General features: G+C 55.9%; 2 gene segments (V, D, J or C); both read left to right on the top strand.

Moving 5' to 3' along the window:
- The first annotated feature begins 1,281 nt into the window (after nucleotides 1-1,281).
- On the top strand, nucleotides 1,282-2,745 carry LOC128854599 (Ig heavy chain V region C3-like). The segment is given in 2 exon segments: nucleotides 1,282-1,707; nucleotides 2,023-2,745. Coding segments are annotated over 2 exon segments (489 nt in total).
- A 3,715-nt stretch (nucleotides 2,746-6,460) lies between these two features.
- LOC128854593 (immunoglobulin heavy variable 3-30-like) lies at nucleotides 6,461-10,045 on the top strand. The segment is given in 2 exon segments: nucleotides 6,461-6,553; nucleotides 9,015-10,045. Coding segments are annotated over 2 exon segments (579 nt in total).
- The last annotated feature ends 6,658 nt before the right edge of the window (nucleotides 10,046-16,703 follow it).

Here is a 16,703-nt window from a genome sequence, read left to right as displayed (position 1 = left end):
AAAGCCTTGATGCTGTGTAAGCCCAGCTCAGCAAGAGCTGAAATATCGATTAAAATTATTTTGATCACAAAACATCTCAGCTGCCCACACAGACTGCCATGAAGAACATTAATTCCATCCCAAGCAGAGCCACCTGCTTTAGTAGAGCCTGTCTGGAGCAGGAGGGTTAAAGGAAACCTTTTCCAGAGGTCTATTACAGTCCCACTGGCTCCTCTTCTCCTTCCCTTTCCAGTGTCCTTTCTGGAGAGCCTGATAGGACAGCTTCAGGCCTGATGGCCATCCCGAGCATTTCAGAGGCGGCTTTAGGGTCTGGAAATGCTTTGGTACCTCCAGTCTCTCCTCCTCATTTCATGTGCTGCCAACGTGCTGCCCTGTTCCGCCTGCAACCCTCTGACAGTGCTGACTGGGTGGTTGTGAGAGGACAGAGAGAGACTCCAACAATCTTTGCCCAATTGAATTCCCTGCCCTCCTCTCTGTCCAGGAACCCTGTTTCCAGCCTCAAGCTGTATCCAGCAGCCAGCCTCTTGAGCGCCAGGAAGTAGCCAGCCAACCAGGCCAGTGGGGATGCCTGTTATTCCCAGCTTGGGAATAACAATAATGGTTGTCCAACCCCGTCCCATGTGCATGGAGCCACATCTGAAATGTTGTGGCAGAAGGAGAAGATCTAAGGAAGACCAAATACCATATCCATCAAACAGAACTCTGCTGACCAGTGCTTCCCAGCCCTCTGGGTGCAACTGTTTCACACACCCAATCCCTTCTGTATCACTTGCATCTTTCTCTTTTGAGTTCCAGCTTCGAAACTGCATCTGAAAGGGGAAAAGGAGATTTTCTCCAGACTCCTGTAAAAAGCTGTTTCTGGAAGTCCCAAGGAAAGCAGCAAAGTCCAAGTTTCCATTTTCCCCTTTCTCTTGCATGAACCACCCACCGAGCAGTGAACGTGCCTGGGAATCCTTCAGAGGATCCGGGAATGGCTGATGTTTGAAGGCACCTCAGGAGGTCATTGGAGCAAGGACCTTGCTCAAGCAGATTCAACGTAAGCCCATTGCCCAGGACCATCTCCAGACACTTCTGAATGCCTCCAAGCGTGGAGAGCCAGCAACCTCTGTGGGCAACCTGTGGCAGTGCTTGTTCACGGTGACAGTGAAAAAGTGTCACTTGAGGCCACACGGTGCCTCTTGCCTGTCACTGAGCACCAATGACCAGAGCTGGACTCTGCCTCCCCTGCACCCTGCCTTCAGGTGTTTCACTGTATGGATGAGATCCCCGTGAGCCTTCCTTTCTCAGGGGCAAACACTGCCAGCTCTGTCAGGCTTTCCACGTGTAAGAGGTGCTCCACTCCCACCGTCACCTTTGTGGCCATCACTGGCCTCTCTTCTCGATGTCCAAGTCTCTCATCCTGGGCAAGTGCAGGTGCTGAGTAGAGGGGAAAGATGAGCTCGCTGCCATCAGCCCTCTTTGCCCCCAGGGAACATCGATTGCCTGGTCAAGTTGTTGAGAATCCACCTCCCAGTGCTGCACCCCCCAGCACACCCTGGAGCCCGGGGTGGTTCCTCCCCAGGGGCAGGACTTTGCTGTGACTGAGGGTGGCAGGAGATGTCGCTGCCAGCCCAATTGTGGTGGCTGCTGAAGTCCCTCAGGAGGGCAGGATGGTGAACTTGGTGGGGTCGTGGCTCCTGGCCTTGTCCTTGGCCACGGTGCCAGGAGGTGAGAACCAGGCGGGGAGGGCAGAGATCCTGGGCCTGGGGAAGGGTTGAGAAGACATGGAGATGGGGAGGGAGAGAGACTTGGAGTAAGAGAGGGAGAGGAGAGGAGAGGAGAGGAGAGGAGAGGAGAGGAGAGGAGAGGAGAGGAGAGGAGAGGAGAGGAGAGGAGAGGAGAGGAGAGGAGAGGAGAGGAGAGGAGAGGAAAAAAGGGAGGGAGAGCATGGGACGGAGTAGAGGAATGGGGGAGGGATGAAGAAAGAGGGTTGGCAGCACCGTGGTTACAGCTTGTCTGGCTTCCCATGATCTCCATCCATAGGGCTGTGGGCACAATGGATGCTGTTGGAGGCCGGTGGGGGGCTGCGAGCTACTGGGGACTCTGTGCTCTTCTCCTGCGATGGCCTCGGTTTCAGCTTTGATACCCTTGGACATCGGTGGTACCGCCAGGCACCTGGATCCAGACTTGAGTCGGTGTCTTATATGCGCCATGATTCCTCAGTCATTCAATATGGGCCATCAGTGCAGGGTCGAGCCACAGTTTCACAGGACCAATTCCAGCAAAAAGCATCTCTGACCCTGCGTGCCCTGAACCCCAAGGATTCTGCCCGCTACTTCTGTGCCACGGGCACGGAGAGGGGAAATGCATCTGAGCTTGTACAAAAACCTATTGGGGCCCAGGACAGGGTGCACGAGGATCGGAGCAGCCGAGTGCCGAGGTGGCTCAGGACTCTTTCCCCAACGTTTTCCTGACCTTTCTCTGCTTTATCCTGTGAAGGTGGTTTAATGGGTTCCTGTCATCCAAGCAGCCTGGCCACCCTGCCTGCCTGAAGATTCTCTCTCTCCCCCTTTGGTTGTCTTCTTCCCTGTTCCACCGTGGAAGCCTGGGCTTCAGAGACAACAGTGTCTCGTGGGGTGATTCCTTGTGCCACTGAGAGCAAAGCCCTGAGGGAGCAGCCCTGCTTTTGTTCCAGGTGCATATCAGGGTGCTGAGATCCAAGCGACCAAGTCTGCGGTGTGGTGGCGAGCAGGGGAGACCAGGACCCTTCGATGCACTTACAGCTCCAACTCCTCCTATATTTACATGGCCTGGTACCGGCAGCGTCCTGGAGGAGCCCTGCAGTACTTGCTGCAGAGCAAGGGCCGGGGAGGCTCCTACACCCACACGGCCCCTTTTGCCCTCAAGAGGTTTTTCTGCCAGGCTGACTGTAGCTCCGGGACCCTGACGATCTCCAGACTGCGCCTGGAGGACACTGCGCTCTATTACTGCACCCTGCAGGGACCACAGTGAGAGACATTGGGCAATGCCTGAACAACATCGTCTTCCTCCCCTCCTGCTTTGCCCTCCTCTGTGTTCCTGGGGGTCCCAGCCCGTTCCCGATACAAGTCAGTGTGTGACTGTGCCTGAGCTGAGAGAGGGGGTTTTCCTGGAGTCTGGGTGCTGCCAGTGGTGCAGTGTTGGGGGAGACATCTGAGCGGAGCAAATGTGTGGGCAGAGAGGAGCTGGGAGAAGGTGAGCAGGAGCCATTCTGGCCATGGGGGAATCTGGTGTGGAAGAGGTCATTGCCTGTCCCAGCTACATGGCTAGAGCGGGTGGACCAGTATAAGGGTGCCACAAAGAACTTGGCATGCTCTTACAAGCCTAATTTTCAGGCAATGGTTGAGGTTTGAAGGGCCTCCAGACAGGACCTGGTGCAACTTTCCTGCCTGAGCAGGACCACCTGGAACCAGTTTCCCAGGGCTGAGTCCAGACAAGTTTTGCGTGTCTTCAAATATGGAGTCTCCATAATCTGTCTGGGCAGCTCTGCCAGTGCTCATTCACTCTCGCACTGCAAGAGCCGAAGTTTTCTGATGTTCATAGGTATCACCCCATGGCTCTCTCTCTGCCCAGTTCCCCTTGTCCTGTCTCTGGGAACTACTAAGAAGAGCCTGGCCAGTCTTTGCACCTTCTTTTCAGGTATTTCCATACATTTATGAGATCCTCCACGAGGCTTCATTTCTCCAGGGTAAACTTCACCATATTCATGGCCTTTTGCTGCATCCTCCCAAGTGTGTCAAGCCTCAGCTATGGCTGCCTGTCCATCCTTATCTCCTGAGACTGCAGGTGCCCTTTCTAAGATGCAGACAGACACCTCTATGCCCACGGTAGAGAAGGTCTCACCATCTCTCATGCATACCTGCCACATCTCTGGAGTCCCCATCTCCACCAGCAGCTTGGGACTGGATCCACCAGAATCCTGGCACAGACCTGCAGCCGAACAGTGTGGCAGTGTCCTTTCACAGGACTCGTTACTTCCCCCCTTCCCACCCCGTGTCTCAGGCCATGCAGACCACTCCAGCAAGCAGCTCTCCCTGGAAGCTCTCCTCTTTGCCACCAGGGAACATTGCTGGATCCTGGTCAAGTTGTTGTCCCTCAGCACCCTTGGGGCATTTTGGGAGAATGCACCTCCCAGCGCTGCATGCCCCAGCGCACCCTGGAGCCCGGGGTGGTTGCTCCCCAGGGGCAGGACTTTGCTGTGCCTGAGGGTGGAGGTCGCTGCCAGCCCATTTGTGGCAGCTGCCAAGTCCCTCAGGAGGGCAGGATGGTGAACTTGGTGGGGTCGTGGCTCCTGGCCTTGTCCTTGGCCACGGGACCGGGAGGTGAGAGCCAGGCGGGGAGGGTAGCGATAGCAGAGTGAGGAATGGAGGGAGAGAGAGAGGAAGGGGGAGAGGGATGGGAGAGAGAGGAGAGGGAAAAGAAGAGGAGAGGAAGAAGAAGAAGTAGGAGGAGAGAGAAATCTAGAGGGAGATCTGGAGGTGGCAGCTGGCACTCTGCTGGGGGCACTAAGGCGGCACAAGAATGGCCTCAGGCCATGGGTGCATGTCCAGCTGCTCGTGCTTTCATCCTCAGGCCTGTGGGCGCAGTGGAGGTTAACGGAGGCTGGTGGAGGACTGCAAGCACCTGGGGACTCCGTGCTCCTCTCCTGCCATGGGTCTGGCTTCACCTTCGAAAATTATGGAGTTTTGTGGTACCGCCAGGCACCTGGTGCCAGACTCGAGTGGGTGGCTGCTATTGAGTATGATTCCATCTTCATTAAATACGGGCAGTCAGTGCGGGGTTGAGCCACAGTTTCCCGAGACAATTCCCAGTCCGAGGCATCTCTGTACCTGCACACCCTGAACCCCTGGGACTCTGCCCGCTACTTCTGTGCTATTGACACAAAGACAGGAAATGCAGCTGAGCTTGAACACAAACATGCTGGGGCCCAGGACAGGGTGCATGAGGTTTGGATCAGCCGAGTGCTGAGGTGGCTCAGGGCTCTTCGCCAAGGTTTTCCTGACCTTTCTCCAAGAAATCCTTTCCCAGCACTGCCAATTTCCCTCTGCACTGTCCCATATGCTCTGCTTTATCCTGTGGAAGTCGTTCAACGAGTTTCTGTCACTCAAGCACCCTGGCCAAACAGCCTGCCTGCACCCCCTCTCTGCCTTCCCTTGGTCACCTTTTTCCATGGGTCCACCAGGAAAGTCTGGACTTCGGAGACAGCAAGGTCTCCTGGGGCACTTCCTTCTGCCAGTGAAAGTGGAGCCCTGAGGGAACAGCCTTTCTTTTCATCCAGGTGCAAATCAGGGTGCTCACCATCTCTCACACCTACCTGCCACATCTCTGGAGTCCCCATCCCCACCAGCAGCTCGGGACTGTATCCACCAGACTCCTGGCACAGACCTGGAGCCGAACAGTGTGGCAGTGTCCTTTCACAGGTCTCATTGTTTCCTCCCTTCCCGCTCCGTGTCTCCAGCCATGCAGACCCTCCAGCAAGCAGCTCTCCCTGGAAGATCTCTAGCCAGCAGCTGCAGCCATGGGCACGGATTTCTGCTGCACCAGAGCTGGAGAAGGGCAGAGTGCTTGGAACACAGGCAGGGCTAGAGCAGGGCTGGAAGGAGGAGGTTTGTCCAGGCAGGTTTCTCGCGCTTGGCTGCCAGGCAGGGCTCTTCCCAGATTTCTCCACACGGGTCTGGTCTGGCTTTTCCCAGACAGGGGCACAGAGGTGCAGCAGCAGAGCCTCCTGCCAACACACACAAACCATGAGCAGGCTGTTTACCCTCTTCCTTCCTTCTCAGTGCCTCCCACAGGCAGAGGCAGCAGGGAAAGAGGTTGGTTTTGGAACAACAGGCTGGTTTTGGAACAACAGGCTGGTTTTGGAGCAAAAGCCGACAGGGAGAGAACACAGACGTGGCAGCGTTTCTTTCTCACGGCCACTAAGCAGCCACTGGTGTCAGGCAAGGGCAGGTGCAGGAAGCAGAGCTTTGGCGTGCTTGCAGTGCAGGGTGGTGGAGGGCAGCGTGAGTCAAGGACTGAGAGTGTTTGTGATGCAGGAGGATATGTTGTGGGAAGTGCAGAGGGTGAATGCTGAAGTGCAGGTTGGTGTGCGATGCCTGGGCTCCTCTCCCCCATGGCCCAGTGTTACAGATGGACCAGCACACAGCAAGGCAACACGAACCCCCGTGGGGCACCCTCAGTGCTCTGTGCCAGTCGATCGGATGCTGTCACTTCATTCCATCCTCGGACCCATGGAGGAGTCATATCCTGAATAATTCATTCATTCCTAATTTAAGTGTGCCATATAAATGGTCCGATTGATCTAAACCAGAATCATCCATGGGTCACCTTTGTTGTTTCAGGCCTTTGGATTGTGCCCTGTCACTTCACAGGGGTGGTTCCTCCCCAGGGGCAGGACTTTGCTGTGCCTGGGGCTGGCGGGGGGGAGTCGCTGCCACCTCATTTGTGGTGGCTGCCGAGGTTCCTCAGGAAGGCAGAATGGTGCACTTGGTGGGGCCGTGGCTCCTGGCCTTGTCCTTGGCCACGGGACCAGGAGGTGAGGACCAGGCACTGAGGGCAGAGATCATGCGGCTGGGGAATGGATTGAGAAGAGAGGAAGAGGGAAACGGAGAGGGAGAGAGACTTGGAGTGAGAGAGGGAGGGGAGTGGGAAAGAGGGAGGGACGTGGGTGAGGGATGGGAGGGAGAGGAAGAAAAAGAGTTGGCATTGCCATGGTTGCATCTTGCCTGGCTTCCCACAATATCTGTCCACAGGGCTGTGGGCACAGAGGATGCTGACAGAGGCCGGCGGGGGGCTGCGAGAGCCTGGGGACTCCGTGCTCTTCTCCTGCCACGGCACCGGCTTCACCTTTGATATTCTTGGAGTTTGGTGGTACCGCCAGGCACCGGGCGCCACACTCGAGGGACTGTCTGTTATGAGCTATGATTCTTCAATCATTAATTTCAGGCAGTCAGTGCAGGGTCGAGCCACAGTTTCCCGGGACAATTCCCGGTGCGAGGCATTTCTGTCCCTGCGTGCCCTGAACCCCCACGACTCTGCCCGCTACTTCTGCGCTGTTGACACAGAGACAGGAAATGCATCTGAGCTTGAACACAAACATGCTGGGGCCCAGGACAGGGTGCACCAGGCTTGGAGCAGCCGAGTGCTGAGGTGGCTCAGGGTTCTTCCCCAAGGTTTTCCTGACCTTTTTCCAAGAGCTCCTTTCCCACCACTGCCAGTGTCAAGGGAGGTCGCTGCCAGCCGACTTCTGGAGGCTGTCGAGGTCCCTCAGGAGAGCAGAATGGCCAACTTGGTGGGGCTGTGGCTCCTGGCCTCGTCCAGCTGGTAACTGGTCACAAGTGGTGTTCCTCAAGGCTCAGTATTGGACGCCACCAGGTTTGTCTGGAGTGTGGATTTGCTTGAGTGTAGAAAGGGAGGAGAGGGGGCTGGACAAGGCAGGTTGGGGGTGGCTGGGGTGCGGGCCTTGAGCTTGGCTTTGGGGCTGGGAGGTTAGAGGCATGCAGGGAGGGCCGTGGTGCTGCAGCTGGGGAAGGGGGAGCAGAGATGGAGAAGGGCAGGAGACGGAGAGAGAGAGGGAGAGGGGCAGAAAGAAGGAAAAAGAGATGGAGAGTGTGGGGTAGTGGTTGGCATTGGGCTGGGCTGAGGGCACGGACAGGTGTCACTTCACAGAAGTGGTTCCTCCCCAGGGGAAGGACTTTGCTATGCGTGGGGCTGGCCGGGGAGGTCGCTGCCAGCCCGTTTGTGGCTGCTTCCAAAGTCCCTCAGCAGGGCAGGATGGTGAACTTTGTGGGGCTGTGGCTTTTGTCCTTGTCCTTGGCCACAGGACCGGGAGGTGAGACCCAGGTGGGGAGAACAGAGATTGTGGGGCTGGGGAAAGGGAAGGGGGAGAGGGAAGACAAGGAAGATGGTGATGGAGAGGGAGAAGGAAAGGTAAAAAGAGAGGGGGAGAAGGGAGTGGCAGCGGGCACTGGACAGAGGGCACCTTGGTGGCAGGGGAACGCCTTGGACCACAGTCACACCCTGCTCCATTGTCCCTGCTCTCCGTCTGCAGGGCTATGGGCGCAGTGGAAGCTGACGGAGTCCGGTGGTGGACTTTGAGCACCCGGAGACTCCGTGCTCCTCTGCTGCCACGCATCTGGATTCACATTTGAATATTCTTCAGTTTGGTGGTACCGTCAGGCACCCAGTGGCAGACTCGAGTGGGTGTCCCTTATCAGCTTTGATTCCACAGTCATTAGATTTGGGCCGTCAGTGCAAGGTCGAGCCATGGCATCCCGGAATAATACCCAGTCTGAGACATCTCTGTCCTTGCATGCCCTGCACCCCCGGGACTCTGCACGTTATATGTGTGCCATTCCTGTTCATCCCACGGTGATGGGAAACACAGCTGAGCTTGAACAGAAACCAACTGGGTCCCAGCCCATGGTGTAGGAGCTCTGGGGAGGGGAGTTGTGGGCAACTCGGGCTGTGGCAGGGAGAGAGGGGCCAGCAATGCGCACTGCAGATGATCCTGGCTTTCCAACAAGAGCTGCTTTCCTTTCACCAGCCTTTTCCTTCTCATGATTCTGAAAGTAGTGGCTTATTCTGTGCAGGATGCTCAGCGTATTCTTTGTCACTCAAGCAGCCTGATCGCCCTGCCTGCCTGCAGCCCCTCTCTGCCTTCCCTTGGTCCATTCCTGGATGCTCCTGGCTTGGATGGACATCCTGTTTGCTGAGGAGAAACTGGCTGGGACCAAAGACTTGTGGTGAATGGAGTTAAGGGTATTTGGTGGCAGGTCACAAGTGGTATCACTCTTCATCCGAAATGCTGCGGCTAGGGAAAGGGGAGCAGAGAGGTGAGGGAGAGGCAGAAGGGAGAGAAGAAGGAGAAGGACTGGGAAAAGTTAAGGGAGAGCCAGAGGTGGGAGCTGGCATTTGGCTGGGGGCACAGGGGTAGTGCGGGAACAGCCTTGGGCCACGAATGCACCTTGTCCAGCTGCTCATGCTCTCATCCTCAGGCCTGTGGGCGCAGTGGAGGTTAACGGAGGCTGGTGGAGGACTGCAAGCACCCGGGGATTCCGTGCTCCTCTCCTGCCATGGGTCTGGCTTCCCCTTCAAAAATTATGGAGTTTGGTGGTACCGCCAGGCACCTGGTGCCAGACTCGAGTGGGTGGCTGCTATTAGGTATGATTCCACCATCATTAAATACGGGCAGTCAGTGCAGGGTCGAGCCACAGTTTCCCGAGACAATTCCCGGTCCGAGGCATATCTGTCCCTGCATGCCCTGCACGCCCACGACTCTGCCCGCTACTTCTGTGCTATTGACACAAAGACAGGAAATGCAGCTGAGCTTGAACAAAAACATGCTGGGGCCCAGGACAGGGTGCATGAGGTTTGGATCAGCCGAGTGCTGAGGTGGCTCAGGGCTCTTCGCCAAGGTTTTCCTGACATTTCTCCAAGAGCTCCTTTCCCAGAACTGCCATTTTCCCACTGTTCAGTCCCACATTCTCTGCTTTATCCCGTGGAGGTGGTTCAATGAGTTTCAGTCACCCAAGCAGCCTGACCACCCAGCCTGCCTGAAGACCCTCTCTGCCTTCCCTTGGTCGCCTTCTTCCCTAGCGACCATGAAACCTGGGCTTCAGGGACAAGAATGACTCATGGGGTTGTTCCTTGTGCCAGTGACAGCAAAGCCCTGAGAGAACAGCCCTTCTTTTGAACCAGGTGCATTTCAGGGTGCTCACCATCTCTCACGCTTACCTACCCTTGCATGCCCGCACCCCCAGCACTCTGCTCACTACTTCTGCGTCATTCGCATGGGGATGGGAAATGCAGCTGAGCTTGAGCAGAAACCAGCTGGGGCCCAGCACAGGGTGTATGGGGTTTGGATCCAGTGAGTGCTAAGGTGGCTCACCAAAGGTGAAAGATGACATCACTGCACAGTGCAGATGGTCCTGGTCTTTCTGCAAGAACTCCTTTCCCAACACTGCCAATTTCCATCTTCTTATTCCATGTTCTCTGTCTGCAGAGCTGTGGGCAGAGCCAAAAGTGATGGAGGCTGGTGGAGGGCTGCGAGCACCTGGAGGCTCTGTGCTCCTCTCGTGTCGTTCGACTGACTTACCCTTCAAAAATTCGGCAGTTCGGTGGTACCGCCAGGCAGCCGGTGCGGGACTCGAGTGGGTGTCCATCATCAGCGCTTCTTCCTCAGCCATTTCATTTGGACCGTCAGTGCAGGGTCGAGCCACGACATCCCGGGACAATTCCCGGTCTGTGGCGTCTCTGTCTCTGCATGCCCTGCAACTCCGTGACTCTGCCCACTACTTCTGTGCCATTACCACAGAGGCAGGAAATGCAGCTGAGCTTGAACAGAAAAGAGCGGGGCCCCAGCCAGAGCTGCCAGGCAGAAGAGTGCTGGGCTGGGACCTCAGGGCTGTTCACAGGCAGGGAGGGCTCATCCCTGGGGTCAAAGGGATTCCTGCCCTTTCCTGCACACACCTGAAACTGTAATTGATTGCCAATTATAATACACTGGAATGGTGAGAATGAAAGGTAACCTCATCCCTCATGCAAACTCCCTCAGCTCTTACCTCCTTCTTCCCCAGGTCTGCTTCCCTCCTTGAGTCTCTTCCTCTCCTGGAGAGGCTCAGGGGCCAACGGAAAACAGGCTTTGGGCTCCGTTCACACCATTTCTTCTGCACCACTGCAGCTGGATGCATTTCTATCCCTGGGCCTGCAGGGCTTCATCCCAGGGCACTGAAGGAGCCAGGCAATGTTGTGACATGACCCCTTGCCATTGTTTTTCAATGGTCTAGGCAGCCTGGAGAGACAACTGGAAGCTGGCAAATGTTCCAGTTGTCCCTTATGCTGACCAGACACATCCCACAGGTCAGTCTGCTGCGTCCCTGGTGTCCAGGTTAGAGTTGTTAGTAGGGAACTCCCTGTTCTAGTAGGGGCCTCTGGTTTTTAACCACTACTCGTTACAGAGGTTGGAAGGGATGGAACTGCGGAAAGAAGTCCAAAAGCCATCAAAAGTGACTTCAGGGCACTGAGGCGATTGGATGAAGTATTGGGAGCACAGGGAGTGGTGTCCTCCATGCCATAAGTGTAATAGGAAGGAATAGCAAAAGGAACAGGAGAACTTGCCTAATTAACACATGGCTGAGGTACATGGCATGGTACCTTCAGGGAATTTAGGGTTTTGATACTGGGGAGGTTTTCTCAGCCCTGGGCCAGCTGGCAGCAGATGGAGTTCGGCTGTCTCAAAGCAGGAAAAGGATTCTCGCTTGTGAGTTGGCAGGGCTCATCAAGAGAGGTTGGAAAGGGCTCTTCCCAAAGTGCTCCAGACGGTTCTGGTCTGGCAGACAGGGGCACGGAGGTGCTGCCGCAACAGCAGTCTCTCCTGCCAGTACTCACAATCCTTGAGGCTATTAACCTTCTTTCCTTATCAGTGTCTCCCATAGACAGAAATCAGCAGGGGAAGAGGTTGGTTTTAGAACAAGCAGAGTGAGAACTGAAGAACTAAAAATTGAGCATAGAAAGCTGGAGTTGAATTGAGTTTTGAAACTTCGTCTATGTCAGGGAGCCCCAAAACAGGCCAACAGCAGGAACGGAGAGCAGAGCATCTTCTCCCCTGGACAACATCATGAGTCTCTTTGCTGTGGTGTTTGTGTTTGCCCTTTGGAGAGTCTGGGAAGATGATGCCAGAGAAGAGGAAGCTGGAGAAGGGTCAGTGTGAGGAAGCAAGTGGAGCAGTGGGGTATTGGGCCAGAGTGAAGGGAAGAAGATGGGGAACTCATCTGCCCAGGGGTGTCCTGTGCCCAAGTGGAGCTGGGCTCAGGTGTTCCCATCTTGGAGGAGAAGCTCAACAGCACCAAGGGATGTGGTGGCTCAGGACCACCTCCAAAGACCCAGCACCTTCCTGTTGCCCTTTCTGCAAGGAAGGTCGGTGTGGCCAACCTGTCCCCTTTTGCCCCGATGAAGTTTTGCTGCCAAAGGAGCACCCTGGGCTTGCTTTCTGCAGGGGTGCAGACAGACCTTCAAGTCCTTGTGCTCCTGCAGCCCCACCTCTGCCCTTGTCTGTTGTCCTGGAGTGAGGGAGGGACTGGGAGGACTGGGAGTGAGGGCAGGGCTAGGGGTGCAGGCAGGGCAGCTGTGGGCAGAGCTCTCCTGCAGGCAGAGAGTAGGGGGAGAGTGACAAGAGAGAGCAGGGCTGGCCATGGGGGCTGCCGTGTGTGGGGGGTTCTTGCCCATCGTAGGTGGGTAGAAGGAAGGAAGATGCCCTCCAGGACCTGAGCCTGCCGCTGGGCTGGGCAGGGCTGTGGGGAGCTCTGCTGAGCACTTGCAGCCTGAGCTGCGCCCCAGCTCTGCCAGCCCTGCAGAGCACAACGGGCAGAGCCTTCTCTTCTCTTCTCTTCTCTTCTCTTCTCTTCTCTTCTCTTCTCTTCTCTTCTCTTCTCTTCTCCTTGGGAATGAAGCAGTGTGTCCAGCCTGCATCCTCTGTTGCATGGGGACAGGCAAGACACCGCACAGGCTGCTCCCACCCCTTGGAGCCTAAGGCTTTGCCCTTGAATGGGACACTCAGCTCACGGGGCACTGCAACCGTCCTTGCAAAGAGCAGCTTGAGGCTGGCAGCGTAGGGGAGGGTAGCGTGGTGCCTTGCTCCTCGTGAGCCCCGATTCCTGGCACCAACTCTATCCCTCCACCTATTTTTGTCAGCCAGGCTCAAATAGAAGGATTTATTCTCCCACTGGTCCATTCTGGTCGCGATGCCTTCACCAGGGTTGCCCTGACCTTTGCTGAATCTTGGTGTGCTCAGGGCTTGTTCTTCCTCCCTGCAGCAGTCACTGGTCAGGCAGTCTTGGAGCAGCTCCTCAGGGAAGTGGCTGTGCGAGAGGGAGATGGAGTCACCTTCCAGTGCAGCATGAGTGGGGACAGGATTAGCAGATACTACATGTTCTTGTACCGGCTGGGTCCACAAGGCACTCTGGACTGGATATACCTGGAGGGTGGTGCCTATGCAGAAGGTTTCCAGGATCGCTTTAAGGGTTCAGTGGATATCCTCCAGAACAGGTTCACACTGGAGATCAAGGCAGCAAAGCCAGGGGATCAAGCAGTTTATTACTGTGCTGCTCAGCTCACCATGGTGCAACTCTGCAGTAGAGTGGACCAAAACTTGACTGAGAGAGAATACAGATGTGGCAGCGTTCCTTTCTCACAGCCACTTATCAGCTGTTGGTGTCAGGCAAGGGCAGGTGCAGGAAGCAGAGCTTTGGTGTGCGTGCAGTGCAGGGTGGTGGAGGGCAGCGTGAGTCAAGGGCTGAGAGCGTTTGTGATGCAGGAGAATGTGTTGTGGGAAGTGCCGAGGGTGAATAATGAAATGCAGTTTGGTGCTTCATGCCTGGGCTCTTCTCCGCCATGGCCTCACTCACTCGTGTCCTGGGGAGGCAGCAAGTGAAGCCACTTTCACTTCCAGGTGTGACATCTCTGGTGCTGAGTAGAGGGGAAGGATTAGCTCGTTGAGGTGTTGGAAATGCTCCTCCCAGTGCAGCCCAGGCTGCCGTCAGCCCTCTGCCACCAGGGAAAGACACTTTTGAATACCTCCAAGCATGGAGAGCCAACAACCTCTGTGGGCAACCTGTGGCAGTGCTCAGTCACGGTGACAGTGAAAAGGTATCACCTGAGGCCGCACTGTGCACCAATGACCAGAGCTGGGCTCTGCCTCCCCTGCACCCTGCCTTCAGGTGTTTCACTGTATGGATGAGATCCCGTGAGCCTTCCTTTCTCAGGGGCAAACACTGCCAGCTCTGTCAGGCTTTCCACGTGTAAGAGGTGCTCCACTCCCACCATCACCTTTGTGGCCGTCACTGGCCTCTCTTCTCGATGTCCAAGTCTCTCATCCTGGGCAAGTGCAGGTACTGAGTAGAGGGGAAAGATGAGCTCGCTGCCATCAGCCCTCTTTGCCCCCAGGGAACATTGCTGGATCCTGGTCAAGTTGTTTTCCCTCAGCAGCCTTAGGTCCTTTTGGGAGAATGCACCTCCCAGCGCAGCAGCCCCCTGTGCACCCTGGGGCCCGGGGTGGTTCCTCCCCAGGGGCAGGACTTTGCTGTGACTGAGGGTGGAGGAAGAGTTCGTTGTCAGCCCATTTGTGGCTGAGGTCCCTCAGGAGGGCAGGATGGTGAACTTGGTGGGGCTGTGGCTCCTGGCCTTGTCCTTGGCCATGGGGCCGAGAGGTGAGAACCAGGCGGGGAGGGCAGAGATCCTGGGCCTGGGGAAGGGAGGAGAGGGAGAGGAAGAATATGAGGGAGAGGGAGGGGGAGAAGGAGAGAAGAAGGAGAGAGAGAGGGAAAATGACAGGCAGCGGGAGAAAGAAAGAAGGATGAGAGGGAAAGGAATAGGGAGAGTACAAGTAGGGGGAGAAGAAGAGGCAGACAGAGAGGGGAGGAGAAGTTGAGGGACAGGAGGGAGAGGAACAAAGACTGGTGGCAGCTTCATGGTCACACCCTGTCTGGCTTCCCACGGTCTCCATCTTCAGGGCTGTGGGCGCAGTCGAGGGTGGTCGTGGCTGGTGGAGGGCTACGAGCGCAGGGGGACACCGTGCTCCTCTCCTGCCATGGCGCCGGCTTCGCCTTTGAAAATTATGGAGTTCGTTGGTACCGCCAGGCACCCGGTGCCAGACTCGAGTGGGTGTCCAGTATCTTGCTTGATTCCTCATTCACTAAATTTGGGCCGTCTGTGGACAGTCGAGCCTCGGCATCCTGGGACAGCTTGTGGTCCAAGGCATCTCTGTCTCTTCGTGCCCTGAACTCTGAGGATTCTGCTCTCTACTTCTGTGCCACTCCTGTTCCATCCCCCGGTGATGGGAAATGCAGCTGAGCTTGAACAGAAACCCACTGGGGCTCAGCCCATGATGTAGGAGCTCTGGAGAGGGAAGCTGTGGGCACCTCAAGCTATGGCAGGGAGAGAGGGGCCAGCAGTGTGCACTGCAGGTGATCCTGGCTTTCCAGCAAGAGCTGCTCACCCGTCACCAGCACTTTCCTTCTCATGATTCTGAAAGTAGTGGATTATTCTGTGAAGGATGTTCAGAGTATTCCTTGTCACCCAAGCAGCCTGAACGCCCTGCCTGCCTGCAGCCCCTCTCTGCCTTCCCATAGTCCCTTCCTGAAGCAGCGATGCTGGTGGTGGGGAAGGGGGGAGAGGAGAGGCAGAGGGAGGGGGAGAGGGAAAAGGAGAGAGAGCGAGTTGGCACTTCTCTTCGGGAGTGAGGGAGCTCCATCCAGCCTGCCTTCTCTGTCGCATGAGCACAGGCAGGGCATCTCCTGCTGCTCCCACCCTCCTGGGGCCTAAGGTTTTGCTCTTGGCTGGGACCATCTGCTCCCAGGGCATTTGACCTCCTCTGGCAAAGAACAGGTAACGGCTGGCAGCATAGGGGAGGACAGTGTGATTTCTTCTTCATCTTCGTGAGCCCCGATTTCTGGTACCAGCTCTATTTCTCTGCCTATCTTTGTCGGCTGGGCTCAAATAGAAGGATTTATTCTCCCACTGGTCCATTCTAGTTGCAATGCCCTCACCAGCATTGCCCTTTGCTGAATCTTGGTGTGCTCAGGGCTTGTTCTTCCTCCCTGCAGCAGTCACTGGCCAGGCGGTCTTGGAGCAGCTCATCAGGGAAGTGGCTGTGCGAGAGGAAGATGGAGTCACCTTCCAGTGCAGCATGAGTGGGGACAGGATTAGCAGATACTACATGTTCTTGTACCGGCTGGGGCCACGTGGTACTCTGGACTGGATGGTGCCTATGGAAAAGGTTTCCAGAATCATTTTAAGGGCTCAGTGAAGAGCTCCGAGAACAGATTCACACTGCAGATCCAGACAGCAGAGCAAGGGGATCAAGCAGTTTATTACCGTGCTGCTCAGCTCACCCTGGTGAAGCTCTGCAGCAGAGCGGACTGAAAACCAACTGAGAGAGAATACAGATGTGGCAGTGTTTCTTTTTCACAGCCACTTATCAGCCATTGGTGTCAGGCAAGGGCAGGTGCAGGAAGCAGAGCTTTGGTGTGCGTGCAGTGCAAGGTGGTGGAGGGAAGCATCATTCAAGGACTGAGAGTGTTAGTGATGCAGCAGGATGTGTTGTGGGAAGTGCCAAGGGTGAATGGTGAAGTGCAGGTTGGTGTGGGCTCCTCTCCCCCATGGCCCAGTGTTTCCTCTGTGGCTTGGCTGCAGAGCTTTGGGATCTCAGAGCTGCAGTAGGGGAGCTTCCAGGAGTGTAGGAGGGGATGGAGTGAGGCTGTTGGGAAAGAGCAAGTGCAGCTCAATGTGGGTGACTTTGTGGTAGGTAGCTGCTACGATCAGCTGATCAGGAAGAAAAAGTGTCCAAGATATGGTGGGTTGACCTTGGCTGTCCTCCACATGCCCACCAAGCTGTTCTGTCAGCCCCTCTCCTCACCTGGAAAGGGGGAAATAAACGAATGGGAAAAGTTATGCATGGAGGCAAGGAGAGGGAGAGACTCAGCAATGACCATCAGAGGATAACCCCCTCAAGTTGGGTAATAAATAAATTTCATTTATTGCCCCTCTAATCAGAGGAGGATGAAGGAGAACAAATGGTGAATCACCTTCCTGCCCCCCTTTCCTTCTTCCCAGGCCCAGCTTCACTCACGATTTTTCTACCTTGTTCTACGCAGCAGTGCAGGGGGACTGGGAATGGATCCTTTCCCCAG

The sequence above is a fragment of the Cuculus canorus genome, chromosome 25 (genome assembly GCF_017976375.1).
Source record: "Cuculus canorus isolate bCucCan1 chromosome 25, bCucCan1.pri, whole genome shotgun sequence".
NCBI classification, from domain to species: Eukaryota; Metazoa; Chordata; class Aves; order Cuculiformes; family Cuculidae; genus Cuculus; species Cuculus canorus.
This window is presented reverse-complemented; position numbering and strand designations above follow the sequence as displayed.